At 48.1% G+C, this 15,871-nt stretch overlaps 1 protein-coding gene across 8 annotated transcripts in view; it reads right to left on the bottom strand.

Moving 5' to 3' along the window:
* UROS (uroporphyrinogen III synthase) overlaps positions 1 to 15,871 on the bottom strand; it is a 35,364-nt gene that overhangs the window by 6,999 nt on the left and 12,494 nt on the right. For 7 of the 8 annotated variants that reach the window (XM_040486751.1, XM_040486747.1, XM_040486750.1 and 4 more), the window contains 2 exons: positions 12,623 to 12,697; positions 3,101 to 3,175 (listed from right to left, as the gene is read on the bottom strand). In XM_040486751.1, the coding sequence (XP_040342685.1) occupies positions 3,101 to 3,175; positions 12,623 to 12,697 (150 nt within the window). Of the gene's footprint in view, positions 1 to 496; positions 2,734 to 3,100; positions 3,176 to 12,622; positions 12,698 to 15,871 lie in introns of those variants that run through there. The other variant, XM_040486752.1, reaches the window with a different exon arrangement.

Here is a 15,871-nt window from a genome sequence, read left to right on the forward strand (position 1 = left end):
AGAAGCAGGCCGTGCGGGCAGATGCTCATGGTGCGGAACCCGGACAGTGAGGCTGATGGCGAGGAAGGAAGAGCCGAGCACGTCCGCGAGGCTGCGGGAGCCGTCTGCCTGCCAGCGTCGGATCCAGAGGACGTTTCAAGTAGCTGCGCTCCCCTCTGACTCAGGCGGACCCTCTCTCCTGCAGAATGTTGCAACTGTCTTCCCCCTTTTACCATTTTAATTGCTGCTCTCTCTTCCATTAGAGGAGATACCCTGGGAGGGCAGAGTTTTCTATCGTGACAGTGAGCTATCTGGTACACGTAGGTGGCTCAGTTGGTTAAGCGTCGGACCTGTGGTTTTGGCTCAGGGCATGATCTCATGGTTCCTGGGTTCAAGCCCCACATCAGGGCTCTCCAGTCTCAGGGTGGGATTCTCTGCGCCCCCCTCTCCCTGCCCCTTCCTCTCCATCTCTCAAAAAAAAAAAAAAGAAAAAAAAAACCACACACGACAGATGAAATGAGTTCATAGCTTTAGTGCTCACAGTGGTGTCTGTCACAGAGCAAAAGTGTCAACTAAAGTAAATAAGCAATAACTATGAACTGGCCTGTTCACTCTAAATACTGGAAGTAGATTCTTAGCTTTTCAAATCAAGCTTCAGATCTTACTGGGGAAGGAAATCATTAATGCCTTGGTAAAACCAAGGTTAAAGTATTAGCAGTCAAGAAGGATTCTTATGTGGTATTCTAATTGCGAATTAAAAATTTATTAGGACACACAGGCATGCCGGTAATGAACGAGAAGTCACAAAGGCTTTGCAAAGAGTGTGGACCCGTGTCTGCCGAGATAAGGGCAGAGTAGGCTCCTATCTACCCTCACGCCGTGAGGCAGTTAATTGAAACACCAGTGTGATATCTCAGAAGTGACACGGATCCTTCCTGCCTTGTGTATGCAGAGCAAGGAACACCAGCTTGATGGCTTTGCACCTGATGATGAAGAATGACTCAATTTCCCTCCGTCTCTTTCCAGAACTAGTGCATCAGCTGTGAGGACGGCCAGATGGTCTGCCCTGGGAGCAGGCGGCAGCCACCTGGTCCATTAAGGAGTAATTGTCGTGCCACCCACAGAACCCATCATGAGTCTTCTTAACCAAGGCACTTGATTCCACGGGGAATGCCAAGAGCTACCGTTCACAGCGATTTCTACATGAAGACATTAGAAGGGCTCGGTTACCACTTAATGGTGACCATTATCCCCTGAAAACATCAGAAATAAAAAGCCTGGAGTTGGATCCTTCTGGAACATATGCACCCACACCATGAATGGCTGGGGGAAGAACCCAATCGTGACATTCTTCTCGCCCCAGAAGAGGTGAGGCTCAGTGACCCTCGAAACAGTGCCATGGGCCTGAGGAACCCGAGGTGCCCGGGACCGTGCTCACCCTTGGACCCCTGGCATAATTCCCGCTGCTGTTTCAACACCTGGCTGGGCAGCGGTGGGCAGCGGCACGCCCATGCTGATGCTAAAGGGCTTCTCAGCCCCGACAGGCCGGCTGGCATTGGCCAAGCCTTCCCCTGCCTCACCCTCCACGTGCCCTCCCGTCAAGCTGGAACAGTCCAACAGCATTCGGCAAACACCGCGTGGGAACACCTGTGTGCCAGGCCCTTTGCAGGGCTGGGGGGGGCACCAGGGAGGAGGCGACACAGACCAGCGACCCTCACAAGGCCGGAGCGGGTTAAACAACAGAGGAGATACGAACGGCATGTGTACAGTGAGCGGGTGTCCGAAAGAGGGCCGGGGTCTTTGGGACAGTAATGTGTAGGAGCACAGCCTGCGGCAGCCCTGTCGTGAGGGGCTGTGCTTAACGGGAACTACACGAGGGACGGGACGTCCGCGGCCAGCACCGTCGGGGGGGGGGGGGACAGGCAGAGGTGGGAGGGTCGTGCAGGAGGCTGGACGGGACGACGTGCCGGGAGCAGCCATGGGACCGGCCACTAGAGTCGTGGGCCCTCGACTGTCGTGTCTGAGAGCCCCCGAGGCACCGCGGTTCGGGTGGCGTGGTGGATCCCAGACCCGAGGCAGGAGGCCCCGCGGTGCTGCCCTGTGACAGGAACACAGTGCTGGGTGCCCGGTCCTCCTCCCCGGCCCAGGCCAGCACCTGCTTCGACCAGGCTTGGGCCCAAAGGGTCACTGGCTTAGGGTCACGTCCATTGTCCCCGGGGCTTTTGGGAGTGTCTGGGAAACACACTCCTTTAGTAAGAAGAGCGTTTCTCCAAACTTAGACCTCACCGAACTAAAGGGAAGAGCAGGGCTGGGGTGGCTGCGACCGGAGAGGAAGGGAGCACCCTCGGTCCTGCTGCCCTGCTCCCTGGCCCCCGGGGGGCCACCACGCTGGCATCTGGCACGTGTTGTCTCTGCGTACGTAATACGTCGTCGTGCTGGGCCCGTGACGTGGGTGCTTATTCAACCCGCTTTTACCGATGGGGAGGGGGCGGGGGCAAGTGTCTGCAGCTGGGTTAGGCTGGGGGGTGGGGGAGATGGCGAGGAGGACTGCCCTGCGGGCACCCCTTAACCTTCCCGCCCCTCTCGCTCCAAGTTCCCCAGAAGCTTTACTTCCATCAAGGGTGAACCCCTCACAGAAACGCAACATGTCTGCAACCAGCGACACCTACAAACGGCGGCCACACGCCGTCCGGGGACGTGCTCGTGGGGGTGGGGGCCGCTCTGAGGAGGGGAATTCAGAGAAGGAAGCAGCCCCTAGGAGAGAGGAGGAGACACAGACACAGGGACGGTGCCCAGCGGCACCTGCCCGCCTCCACTCCCTCTAGAATCACCACAGATGGTCTCCCTGTACTTGTCGCCAAATATTTTGTTTTGTGTAATGTTCGCATTGTCCTGAGTCCTTTGGTGGAGGGGGCGGAGAGACTCGAATCTCAGACAAGCAGAGACACACATCGGGACCAGGAGCCTGGGGTCCCAGGAGCGGCTTGCACACGGCACACCAACCCCCATCACCACAGAGGATGCACAGGGGAGACGGGCCCTTCCCGGGGCGACGGTTGCGAGGCCAAGAAGCCAACGTAAATAAATGGCCTTCACTTGGGGGTGAGCTTTTTCTACTTACTGGAACAAATGTATTCTGCGAGCTTTTCTGCATTTCCACAGCTCTCTCCTTCTGTGTCCAGGCCGATTTTATTCACTGGAAAACAACCAAGAAATGCACGTTTTCACATGGTTGTCGAAGACCTCTGTTCCCGTGTTGTTGATGTGCGAATACAAAGGCACGTGCTTTACGAATCACAGAGAAAGTCTCTCCTGAAGGCTGGTACCAGAGGCCCACGGGCACTGTCAGAGGTGAGGGTGCTGGGTCCTGGCCCCACCTTTCCTGGACGTGTGACTTTGGGTCACGCCCCCATTCCTCTGCACCCCACTGAGCTCATCTACCAGACAAGACGCCAGCCACGTGGGACCCGCTTTAAGGAATCCAGGAGAGGTTGGGAGCAGACCGCGGCCAGACTGAAATGGAAGGGATGGCGGGAGAGGTTTCATAGTGACCCGCCGACGGGGACCCACGGCACCGCGAATGCGGGTCATCTGGGGTGAGGGGCATCCCAGCTGCTTTGAGAGACCGCTGTCACGAAGGGAGCAGAAGCAGACACCCAGGCTCCCCCCGCCCTTTGCCACGCGGGGAACACTGGCCACCGCGGAGGATGCTGATGTAGGAAGGGCCAAGGGCACAGCTCCGTCAGCTCCCACTACCTGTTCACAGGGTGTGGGCCTTCCCGGACATGGGTGCTGTGGGCTTTCCACTTAGGCTACGAACTGCAGCTTTAATGTAAGCACCATCAGCTTTTAATTTACAGGTCATTTCAAGTGTCCTGAGTCCGGGGGACAAAAGTCACATGCAGCTGTGAACTCTGTTCAGGAACAGAGCCCCTCTGAATGCTGCACGGCCAGCCCAGGCTGGGCCGCCTCCTCTGATTGAACTGGGGAGGTCTCGGTTCACCAAAAACCCTGAAAACCTCCCAGGAAGTGAACTGGGACATAAGTACTTAGTGTCGACATTCATACGCTTTCTTCCTGAGTTAACTAGACAAGAGGAACCAGACCCAGAACCTGGCCTCGCCTGGCTGTGCGGAGCGAGGCCTGATGCATTTCGTCCCCGCACAACCCTGGGACGTCTGGTCCCGAGAGGAGGCAGCTGGGACCCTGAGCTGTCCAGCGCCTGTCCTCTCTGTCTCTGCGAGCACAGGGACTGGGCTGTGCGGCCTGCCTGCAGCCCACAGGGGCTCTCAGTAAAGATTGGGTGGGGAGGCGCCTGGGTGGCTCAGTTGGTTAAGTGTCCCAACTCCCGATTTCGACTCAGGTCATGATCCCACGGTTCATGGGTTCGTGAGATTGAGCCCCACATCAGCCTCTGTGCTGACCGTGTGGAACCTACTTGGAATTGTCTCTCTCCCTCTCTCTCTCTGCCCCTCCTGTGCTCTCTTTCCCTCTCTCAAAATGAACTAAAAAAAAAAAAAAAAAAAAAAGATTAGGGGAATGAATGTTTGCCAGAAGGTCTCAACCCCTGAGGCGGCAGGGCTGGCTCAGCTGTCAGGCCTACGAGCGTCACAGCCAGCAGCCGGGCCAGGCAAGGCCACCTTCAGGGCCTCCCCAGGTGACAGGGACAGTGCAGCTTAAGCTTATTCGCAGCGGGGGTGGAACATGTTGTTTACATTTAGGAGGTTGAGGCAAGGACTGCCACAGCGCATCCAGTCTTGGGGGGGGGGGGGCTCTTGTAAACCAGGGGGTGAGCCCCCCCTGCTGGCAGAGGCCTATGGCGAAAGGTACCGTGTGGTTATGTGAAGGTAAGACCATTCTTAGTGCGAAAGCACATCCGTAAGAGTCAGCACATGGGCTTTGAAGACATTTTAACAAGGTTAGGGGTAAGAAGACCTCAGTATTCTCCCAGAATGAGTGGGAAAACAGAGCAATGAAAAATACTAAAAAAACCAGATAGGGTTTAAAAGTGGAAGGACGTCTGCGTGCTTAGGCCAGTGGGTCATGGTGGCTTTGGAAAATGCAGTCAGGGATTTGAACGATGTCTGTACCACTTGCTTTTCTTTTTTTTTACACGTTTGTTTTTAAAGCTTATTTATTTATTTTGAGAGAGAGAGAGAGCATGAGTGGAGAAGAGGCAGAGACGGAGACAGAGAATCCCAAGCAGGCTCCGCACTGGTAGCAAAGAGCCCGATGCGGGGCTCAGTCCCACGAACCACGAGAACGTGACCTGAGCCGAGATCAAGAGTCAGATGCTTCATCAACCGGGCCACCCAGGCACCCCATCTGTACCACTTTCGAGGCGTGTGACTGGTAAATCACACCTCCTCTCTTAGGCTTGGTTTTTTTAAGTCAGGAAAATGGGCTTAGTAAGACCTTCCTTGTGAAAAGACATACATAAAGTGCATGGCGCAGTGCCTGACGTGCGACGGGGACGCAGAAATGGCAGTAGGACTTACACGAGTAGGTGTAGACGGTAATTCTTTCTGACGGTGCACATACACACCTCAGAGTGAAGTTACCTTACACAGCGTCTGTCCGAGTCCTGAGTTGTTCAGTGCTAAGCTGTGTTCCACGGAGGAATTGTTCCGGGTCGACAAGGCCAAGTAATGAGGGCCACTCAGTGGCTCCCAGGTACCAGACTGGCAGTCAGATGGGGGAGCTAGGGGACCCCACTTCTGGGCGGCCAGGGAGGCGGCTTCCCCCCAGGGAGGCCGGCTGACCCGCAGGGGATCAGCCCGCAGCCAACCAATGCTGCTTTTTCGATACAAACGGAAATCTTATTAAAATAAGCAGAAACTTTCCAACCAAAATGACGTTCTCAGAGGTTTTATGCAGACCAACAACAGACTTACAAAATAGTCTCCATCTATTAGTAGTTAATAATATCTACGGGATTGTGAGTCAAGTCAGTATTTATGAAGAGACACAGACACGTTTCCCTGATGGACCTTAACTACTTGCTGCTCACCGGACCCGGTTTCCATTTCCACTGTGAGACACATCCCTACCTTTCCGTCTCCTGCCCTGGTCCACAGCTTCTGGGGGAGCCAGAGGGGCTCCTGTGAAAAGGCTCCCAGTCACCTTGGTGCTCACACCCCTGTGGCATCCCCTCCCCTTGGGTGTGGGCTGGACTGACTCCATTCATACAAAAGGAAGGTGGCAGAAGGGAGATAGTGTCACTTGCAAGCCTGATTACGGAAAGACTGGCTTCTGGCTTGGATGCTCTCTTTCACTGGCTCTTGGACTGTCTCACAGCAGGGCCGGGAGGTAGCCCTTTAGAGAGGACCACGTGAGGGCTGGGGGGTGGATCCACGTGCAGGGTCTTGGAAGCAGAGCCCCCGAGTCAAGCTTCGAGGTGTCTGCGGCCTGGTGACAGACACTGAGCCGGAGGGACCCAACTAAGCCATTCCCAGATTTCTGCCTCAAGGAAACGGTGAGCAATTAGATGCTTGTTGTTTCTAGCCACTACGTTTTGGGGCAATGGGTTACGCAGCAGATGATGACTAACACACAGGCTTGGATTCCTCCGGCTGTCAGTGTTTAACGTCCTCTAACTCTCCAGTCTCTTGGCTGAGCCTCAGGATCAACAGAAACATCCAGGCGTTCAAGGAAGTCCTCTTCCCTGCACCTGCCAGAGAGAGCTCCTTGTGCACATTGTGTCTGCAAAGTGAACTAAGAAGGTTCCAAAATTGGGTGATTGACTTTCATGTTAAGACCGATTGGTTTCTCCAAAGAGATTTTTTTTCCCTTCTCTTTCAAAGTAATCTCTGCGCCCAGTGTGGGGCCCAGCAGAGCCGGCCAGGGTCTCCTCTCCCAGGAGATTTTTTTTACAGCTGCGAAATTCGAATTACATCTCTCCTCTGGTCATAATGTTTCTAGCATTTAGAACGCGCCCTTTTCCTTCACAGCTGAATGAACAGGGAGCAGGCTGGGGCCAGCGGGTCCCCATCGGACCAGGCCCTGCTGCCTGGGCCACACGGGATGCTGGCGCACGCCTGCCAGCTCCGTCTCGGCTTTCTCTTCCCGTGTCACCGCTTCCGCTGTGGGGTTTTCTTCTCACTTGACACCACAGTGAGATGCAAAGCACGAGACCAGACTGAAGGCAGCACAAGAATCAAAATGGAACAATTTACAAACACACTGTCTTTGATGGTCGGAAATTGCCTCTATGATTTGCTTCCCTCTTCTACTTCAGAAAACAGCGAAAGAAGGAGCAAGCCAAGTCTTAACTGATTGGGGGGGGGGGAGTGGGGGCGGTTTCCTTGGCAACCAAGGCCTGACTCCCCCTCTGCTGATCTGCAGGGCTCCCAGGCGCAGGTCGCACTGTACTGAAAAGCTAAGCATCAGCTCTTAATTAGACAGGCTGGTGTCCGCCTTCCGTCATTTTGTTCTCTGGAAAGAGGGCTTTTCATTTTTAAACTACTTTCACTCATGCCGCAACTTCCCCCAGTGTTTCAAAATTCATTTGGACAAACTGAACTGTTTTGCAACAAAGCTGTACATTGATTTACTCATAATTGCTAAGCATTGTTTAATGCTTTAAAAAAAAATTTTTTTTTAAACGTTTATTTATTATTGAGAGACAGAAAGACACAGAGCATGAGCAGGGGACGGGCAGAGAGAGAGAGGGAGACGCAGAATCCGAAGCAGGCTCCAGGCTCTGAGCTGTCAGCACAGAGCCTGACACGGGGCTCGAGCTCACGAACTGTGAGATCATGACCTGAGCTGAAGTTGGTCACTTAACCAACTGAGCCACCCGGGCACCCCTAATGCTTACTTTAAAAAAAGTTTTTTTAACGTCTATTTATTTTTGAGAGAGAGAGAGAGGGACAGAGAGAGAGGGAGACACAGAATCCGAAGCAGGCTCTAGGCTCTGAGCTGTCAGCACAGAGCCTAATGTGGGGCTCAAACTCTCGACAATGAAATCATGACCTGAGCCGAAGATGTATGCTTAACCGACGGAGCCACCCGGGTGCTCCAAATGCTTAATTTTTATGTTCATTTGTAAGGTTGACTTTTAATGATTCACTGTTTACCTCTGTGCTTTAAAAATAACATATGGGGTACCCGGGCGGCTCAGTCATGATCTCAAGACTCGTGAGTTCGAGCCCTCCGTCGGGCTCCGTGCTGAGAGCTCGCAGCCTGGAGCCGATTTCAGATTCTGTGTCTCCCTCTCTCTCTGCCCCTCCCCCAGTCACACTCTGTGTCTCTCTCCTTCAAAAATAAACATTAAAAATTTTTTTTAAATAACAATTTCAAGACTGGATAATGTTGAAAGTATTTTAAAAATGATAAAAACCATTGTAATACCACCATCTGGAGATAAATACCTTTAATGTTTGGCTATTTCCTTTCAGGTTTTGTTCTTACGGTGGTAAAAATACGTAACATAGAATTTACCATTTTAACCATTTGTAAGTGTATATATAACTCAGTGGCATTAAGTACATTCACAACCACCACCAGTATCCACTTACAGAACTTCTTCATCCTCCCAAATAGAAACTCTACACCAAATTAAACAATAATTTCCTACTTCCCCTGACTCAGGCCTTGCAAACCTCTACTGTACCTTTGGTCTCTTTGAGTTTGACTGCTCTAGGAGCCTCATATAAGTGGAATCATACGGCACCGTTATCTCTTTGCATCTGGCTCATTTCACTTAGTGCAATGTTTTCAAGGTTCTTCCATATTGTAGCATATGTCAGAGTTTCCTTCCTTTTTTTTTTTTTTTTTAATGTTTATTTTTGAGAGAGAGAGAGAGAGAGAGCTCGAAAAAGGGAGGGACAGGAAGAGAGGGAGACAGAGGATCCAAAGCCACAGTGTGGGGCTCAAACTCATGAACCATGATCACAACCTGAGCCAATGCCAGACATTTAAACCAACAGAACCACCCCGGCACCCTTCCTTGCTTTTTATGTCTGCGTGATGTTCTATGGCCTGCATATGCCACATTTTATCTCTCCATTTATCTGTCAGTAGATATTTGGGTGGTTTCCACCTTTTGCCTGTTGTGACTGATTTGGTTATGAACATTACATACTCCGGCAAGTATCTCCGTGAGGCCCTGCTCCTTTCAGGCTCCTTGGAGGATAGAGAGGACTCTCTGGTATAGTATAGTCCCTGCATTTTTTGATTAAAGTGAAATTATATCAGATATCTATCTGTATTGCTTCCTGCTTTTTCCTTAATGTTATATACTGTATCTTTCCTATGCTATAAAAATCCTTCAAAATCATTTAAAAAGACCCCCTAGCCTCTCTGCTCCCCCCTCTCCTTTTGAACATTTCGGTCCGAAGGCCCTTAGGTGGGGCAGAGTAATGTGAGTGTCATTGTGGAGGAGTGACCAATGTGGGGTGTCAGAAACCCTGTGAGGGTGGGGCCAGGGGAGACTGATTCCTTACAGGGACACCGGTCAAATAGGTAAATGTATTAGGTTTTTCCCTGTCAGAGATGGGGGCCACAAATATAGAAGTGAAAGACCCAGAATAAGCCCTGTGGTGTCGGACTGTAATTGGAGGTGGTGGAATAAACTCATGGTTTCCAATATAAATGAGTATATGTGAACATTGGGATGTGTGTGTGTGTAAAATTATGTATTCCCTGTCTCTGTGTGCTGAAAATGACTATGAGCAGTAAAGTCCAAGGGTGATGAATACACTGAGCAGCCACATGACGGCTTCTAAATACCCTCTCCACTAATAGGAACCCTGGTTCTTAGGGAAAATGCTTGATTTCAGGGCTGTGACAGGAAAGACAGAACATACCGGGAACATCTTTTTGCACCGGCAAAGGAGGAAGTATTCAAAGAATGATGGGACATGCCAAAAGGACACAGAAGTCACCTTAAAGGGGTTGCCAATGGCCACATCAGGGATAATGTGAGCAATAAAATAAATAGACTTAGTAATGGGTTGTAATCTTTAAACGAGGAAACCACGAATCCATACTGATATAAATAAGTAATTGAATAAATTCAAAGTGTGATGACAATTAATCAGGGGCACCTGACCGGCTCAATAGGTACAACATGTGACTCTTCATCTTGGAGTTGTGAGCCCAAGCCCCACATTGAGTGTAGAGACTACTCAAGAAAAAAAGAAAGAAAGAAAGAATACATTATCATACATTCTCAAAGTACCTCCCTACAAAGCACTTATTAATTTCAAGGGGAAAAACAGTAGCTTCACAGTGGAGAAGCCTCACATCACCTAAATCAAGGGATGACAAAGGACATTCCCGTAAGAGAGCAAATCGGAATGATGGGTAAGCGTCAAGGAGAAAGACAGCATCGCTTGTGATATTCCTGCCAGACATATATAACCTGAATGAATGTAATGATGAGAAAAATATCAGACAAACCTGAATTGGGGGACCGTCTACAAAACAAATGGTCTGTACTCTGAAAGTGTCAAGGTCACAAAGCCAAAGACAGATGGAGGCATCGTTTCAACCTGCAGGAAACTAACAAGACCTGACGAGATGTATGACGTGATTCTGAACTTAACCCTTCAGCTATGAGAGATGTTAGTGAGAATTAGGAGGTACCAATATATGTGTGTTAATTTCTTAAATTTGATGGTTGTGGCTATACAGAAATGTCTTTGTGGGGAATCTACACTCAAATATTTGCAGGTGATGGGGGCATCATGTTGGCAACTTACTCTCCAGGAGTCCAGGAAAGACTGAGTTCTTTGTAAGTTTTCTATAAATTTCCTTCCAAATAAAAAGTATGTAAAAGAAGAAGCTACATAATCATCACATAAATGATTACTGTTTCCCTATTGGGGGCTTTCCTTTTTTCATGACTATAACTAATGCCAGGATATAGTCTCATATAAAAACCACTTCAAGGGTACCTGAGTGGCTCAGTCGGTTGAGCGTCCGACTTCAGGTCAGGTCATGATCTCACAGCTCATGAGTTCGAGCTCCACGTTGGTTTCCGTGCTGACAGCTCGGAGCCTGGAGCCTGCTTCAGATTTTGTGTCTCCCTCTCTCTCTGCCCCTCCCACACTCATGCTCTGTCTCTCTCTCCGTCAAAAATAAACATTAAAAAAATAATAATAAAAATAAAAACACTTAATTTCTATTTTGGATTATTACCTTTGTCTAGATTTATCAGAAAAGGGATTAGTGGGCCAAAGGGTACAAACCTTGTAATAGAGCTTTTAAAATTTTTTCTTATTTCTTAAAGATTTTATTTTATGGGTGGGGGGATGGGCTAAATGGGTGATGGGCATTAAACTTGCTGGGATGAGCACTGGGTGTTATATGTAAGTGATAAATCACTAAATTCTATTCCTGAAATCATTATCGCGTCATATGTTAAGTAACTTGGGTTTAAATTTAAAAAAAGAAATTTAGTTAAATTGAAAAAAAAAAGAATTTCAATATGGGGACAAACCCAATGCAGAACGCTGTGTGAGTTTATAGGGTCCTGCCCTGAACCCACTACATAAGCCTAGTCAGAGTTTTCTGGAGCCAGGGTACCATGCCTCTTAAGCCGATAACTTAGGCACCAATGAAAAATTCAAAATTTCCATTGTAATAGAACTTAAGAACTACAGTGATAAATATTTAATAACTGGAAAAAAAAGATTTTACTTCATTTTTTTAAAGTAAGCTCTATGCCCAACATGGGGCTTGAACTTACAACCCTGAGATCAAGAGTCCCATGCTCTACCTACTGAGCCAGCCAGGTGCCAATGTAATAGAGCTTTTGATACATACTGATCAAGTATTTCTGAAAACATATGAACCAATTCTCAATGCTACTTAGCAATATTTGAATATATTTGTTTCACTGTACCCTTACCAGTGGCATTCTATACTTAACTAGTTATTTGTAAATTTAATAAGCAAAAAATCGTATTTTGAACTATAGTGTTTTTGTGTGTGTGTGTGTGTGTGTGTGTGTGTGTTTTTTTTAAATAAACAAGGCTAAGTCATTGCGGAATGAAAAACCCTTGGTTTTCTCTCCTGTACTCTCTGCTACTACCATAGTCATGCTTTGGTACTCTGGTTAGCGAATGTGGGTTGGGTTGGATCATTTGCTCACAGAACTCAGGCAAATGGTTTGCTAACTATTGCCCACTTATTACAAAGGATATTTCAAAGGACACAAATGGAAGAGATGCGCAGAGCAAGGGGGGCGGGTGCAGAGTGCTTCCACACCCCCTCCAGGTGTACCACCCTCCCAGCACCTGTCTGGGGCACCATCCTTTTGGGTTTTATGAAGGTTTCATTACACAGGCACGATGAATTATATCACTGGTCGCTGATGATTAACTCAACCTCTAGTCCCACTCTCCTCCTTGGAGGTGGGGGAGACAGGAGACCACCCTCTTTAATCCCAAGGTTGGTTCCCCTGGCAACCAGCCCCCCCATCTTTTGCAGTTTTCCAAAAGCCACCTCATTAATATAAACTCAGGTGTAACTGAAAGAGGTCTGTTATGAATAACTTCATCTTTCTTATCACTTAGCAAATACCAAGGGTTAAAACCTCCTAAAGGAGCTTTGTGCCAGGTACTAGGACAAAGACCAACAAATATATAATATCGCAATAATTCTGTGGTGTTTTACCTTTACCTGGATTGCTTACCTAGAGAAGAGGTAGCACTTCCAACCACGTACACTGACTTAGCATTCCACTTTTCTTTCAGAGAGTGTTTCCAGACTGTAAAACATGGAATGATATGTGAGCTGCAGATATCATGGTGGCCATTTGCACTGTTGCCCGAGGCTGCCTGTTCATCCTAAGACGCTTGTGAACAAGGCAAACTATTAATGACCAAATATAAAGAGAAGCATCTCAAACTAAAATTCCATTTTTATTCTGTTCGTATTCAGCAGGCAAATTTTTAAAAATCACCTTGGTAAATGTTTCAGTGTGCCTTGAGTAAAATATTAACTCGTTTCCACAGTTGGCACTAGAAGCATTTTTAGTGTGTACCAGAGAACAAATATGACTTGAAGAATTGATTTGAAGGGTGACATTAAAAATTTAAAATCCAGGGGTGCCTGGGTAGCTGGGTAGGTTGGGTGTCTGACTCTTGATTTTGGCTGAGGTCATGATCCCAGGGTCGTGGGATGCTCTCTTTCCCTCTTTCTCCTCCCTTACTCACAGATTCTCTCTCTTTATCTCTCTCTAATAAAAATTTTTTTTAATGTAAAAATCTAGACTTACAGTTAATAAAAAAATTTTTTATTAGTCACATCTACACCCAACTTGGGGCTCAAACTCATGACCTTGAGATCAAGAGTCGCATGCTCTTCTGAATGAACCAGCCCCTAAAAATTTAGACATCTAAAGAAAAAGTCACTGGTCATTGAAAGGTGGCAACTTAATATCTAATAAAGCAATACAACTGGTTTTATTTGGGACCTAAATCTAGAAGCAGTCAAGAAGCTGTGATCTCCGAGGAGAGGACTCATGTTTCCATTAGGTCAAAGAAAGATAATAAATTTCAAGTTCATAGCAGACACGCTTTAATGGAGAACACTACCATTTTACGACAAAAACAAACATCTCTAAATGTGGATTAAAGACCTACAAAGAGAAAATGGGTTGTACGAATACATCAGGCCACTGGGGGTTCAATATTGAGCAGTGTTCAGTATCGAACACTTTTTTAGAAGACAAGAAAATATGCGCTCTCCCTTCCTAGAATCCAGTTATGAGCAGAACTCTCCCTTATATTTAAGTGTGACACAACCCTTTGCACTCCCATTGGAAATCTCCTTTTCTTTTATTTACCTCTTTTTAAAGATTTTTATTTTTTTTAAGTAATCTCTACACCCAGCATGGGGCTTGAATTTACACCCCACTGTCGAGTTGGATGCTCTACCGACTGAGCTGGCCAGGTGCCCTGGGGGTAATTTCTTTTGAAAAAGTAACCGGAGATTGAGTTTCACCTTCTTTCCTCCCCGACCCACGTAAATAATATTTATCTGAAAATTACCTATCGCATGTGAGCAAACCATTCTCCGAGCCTCGTAGCTGATATTTCTCTTTAGCAGGAGATGAATGTGTATACACCATCAAGAAGGTGATTTTTTAGCTTATAACGGAAGCCTAATTAACTGTAGAGAGACAATAACCATTCACCACTGCCACTTATTCCCCACTAGCCTGCCATGTGCCAGGCAACATCCTGAATGCTTCTTTTTGGGACTCAGACTGGTAGCTGGAATCACCAGTCTACAACTTACAGACCCTGTGGTCTTGGCAAGTTTCATACCCTCTGCTCTTCAAGCTCTGGTGAGTCATATCTACCTCAGGGGTAAAGCATTTAGTATGGGGTCTGGCACAGAGAAGGCACTTGGTAAGTTTAGCTAGCTAGTAGTTAGAAGTGATGATCCTGGGGGCACCTGGGTGGCTCAGTCAGTTGAACATTTGACTTCAGCTCAGGTCATGATCTTGCATTCATGGGTTCAAACCCTACATCAAGCTCTGTGCAGACAGCTTGGAGCCTGGAGCCTACTTTGGATTCTGTGTCTCCCTCTCTCTCTGCCCCTCCCCTGCTCGTGCTCTCTCTCTCTCTCTGTCTCTCAAAAAATAAAACTAGGGGCGCCTGGGTGGCGCAGTCGGTTAAGCGTCTCCGACTTCAGCCGGGTCACGATCTTGCGGTCCGTGAGTTCGAGCCCCGCGTCGGGCTCTGGGCTGATGGCTCGGAGCCTGGAGCCTGTTTCCGATTCTGTGTCTTCCTCTCTCTCTGCCCCTCCCCCGTTCATGCTCTGTCTCTCTCTGTCCCAAAAATAAATAAAAAACGTTGAAAAAAAAATTAAAAATAAAATAAAACTAAAACGTTAAAAAATTAAAAAAAAAAAAAAGAAGTGATGATCCTGGGATGGAAGGATTATTTATTATGCCCACTTTACAGACAAGGAAAGCAAGGCTCAGTGAGGTCAAGGAACTCGCCAAGGTCAGAGTGGCCATCTGAACCCAGGCCTAACTTGCCACAAAGCCATTCTGTAATGACCCCTGACTGCTGCCCCCACTGCTTAGAATAACTAGGGCTGGTCACGCCTGGGTCTGAAGCCTGGCTGTGCACCGACTGGTTCCATGGCCTTGGACAAGCGCTTCCCAAGCCTCAGCTTTGTCATCTGTAAAACAGGACCACCATACATATGCCTCTGGCCAGCAGTCTAGTGATAAATGAGGTAACAAATGGAAAGTATTTAACAGGGCCTGGTATGCATTAGGCATTCCACAAATGTTGGCCACAAAGTGGTCTGACTGCAAAGACTAACATGGCTGTTCAGTTTGAAACCTGGGCCCTGTTCACATGTACTGATGGTGAGAGAAGGAGGTAGGAAGAAGGGTTTAAGGGATGGTCCTGTCATTAAGTGCCTGGCATGCACGGACCACTTTCTCAAAGTTGTTGGGTCTTCCCATCATCCCCTTGAGGAAAGAGACTGCAACCAGTATATGCTGAGGACAGAGAGGTTCACCTGGCAGGTGAACTACCCAGGGACTGGGGACTTCAGGAGCCAGCCCTGTCACCTGTGTCCCAAAGCAGTATCTGTGACACGGCGCCACTAGGCGTAGTGGTAGAAGGCTACCGGGTTAATGTGTCACTTTGTGTGGGACATTAAGAGTCAGCTTATAAGGAGAAAGGTCATTTTCTGCTTCCTCCAAAGTTTACACGAACGTGAAGTGACTTGGTACCTGAATACTTTTTTGAACTAAAAGTCATTGAGATTTTTCAAACCTGAAGGGCAGCTATTTCTGGAATCTGATATCCCCAGTGGGAAGAATCGGAGTAAGGTCCCGTGGAATTCACAACAGTGTCTCCCCTACCTTTAGGTTTTAGGTTTGTTTTTGTTTTTGTTTTTTGAGAGCAAGAAT

Source organism: Herpailurus yagouaroundi, unplaced genomic scaffold (genome assembly GCF_014898765.1).
Source record: "Herpailurus yagouaroundi ecotype Mexico unplaced genomic scaffold, PumYag 163, whole genome shotgun sequence".
In the NCBI taxonomy this organism is placed as follows: domain Eukaryota; kingdom Metazoa; phylum Chordata; class Mammalia; order Carnivora; family Felidae; genus Herpailurus; species Herpailurus yagouaroundi.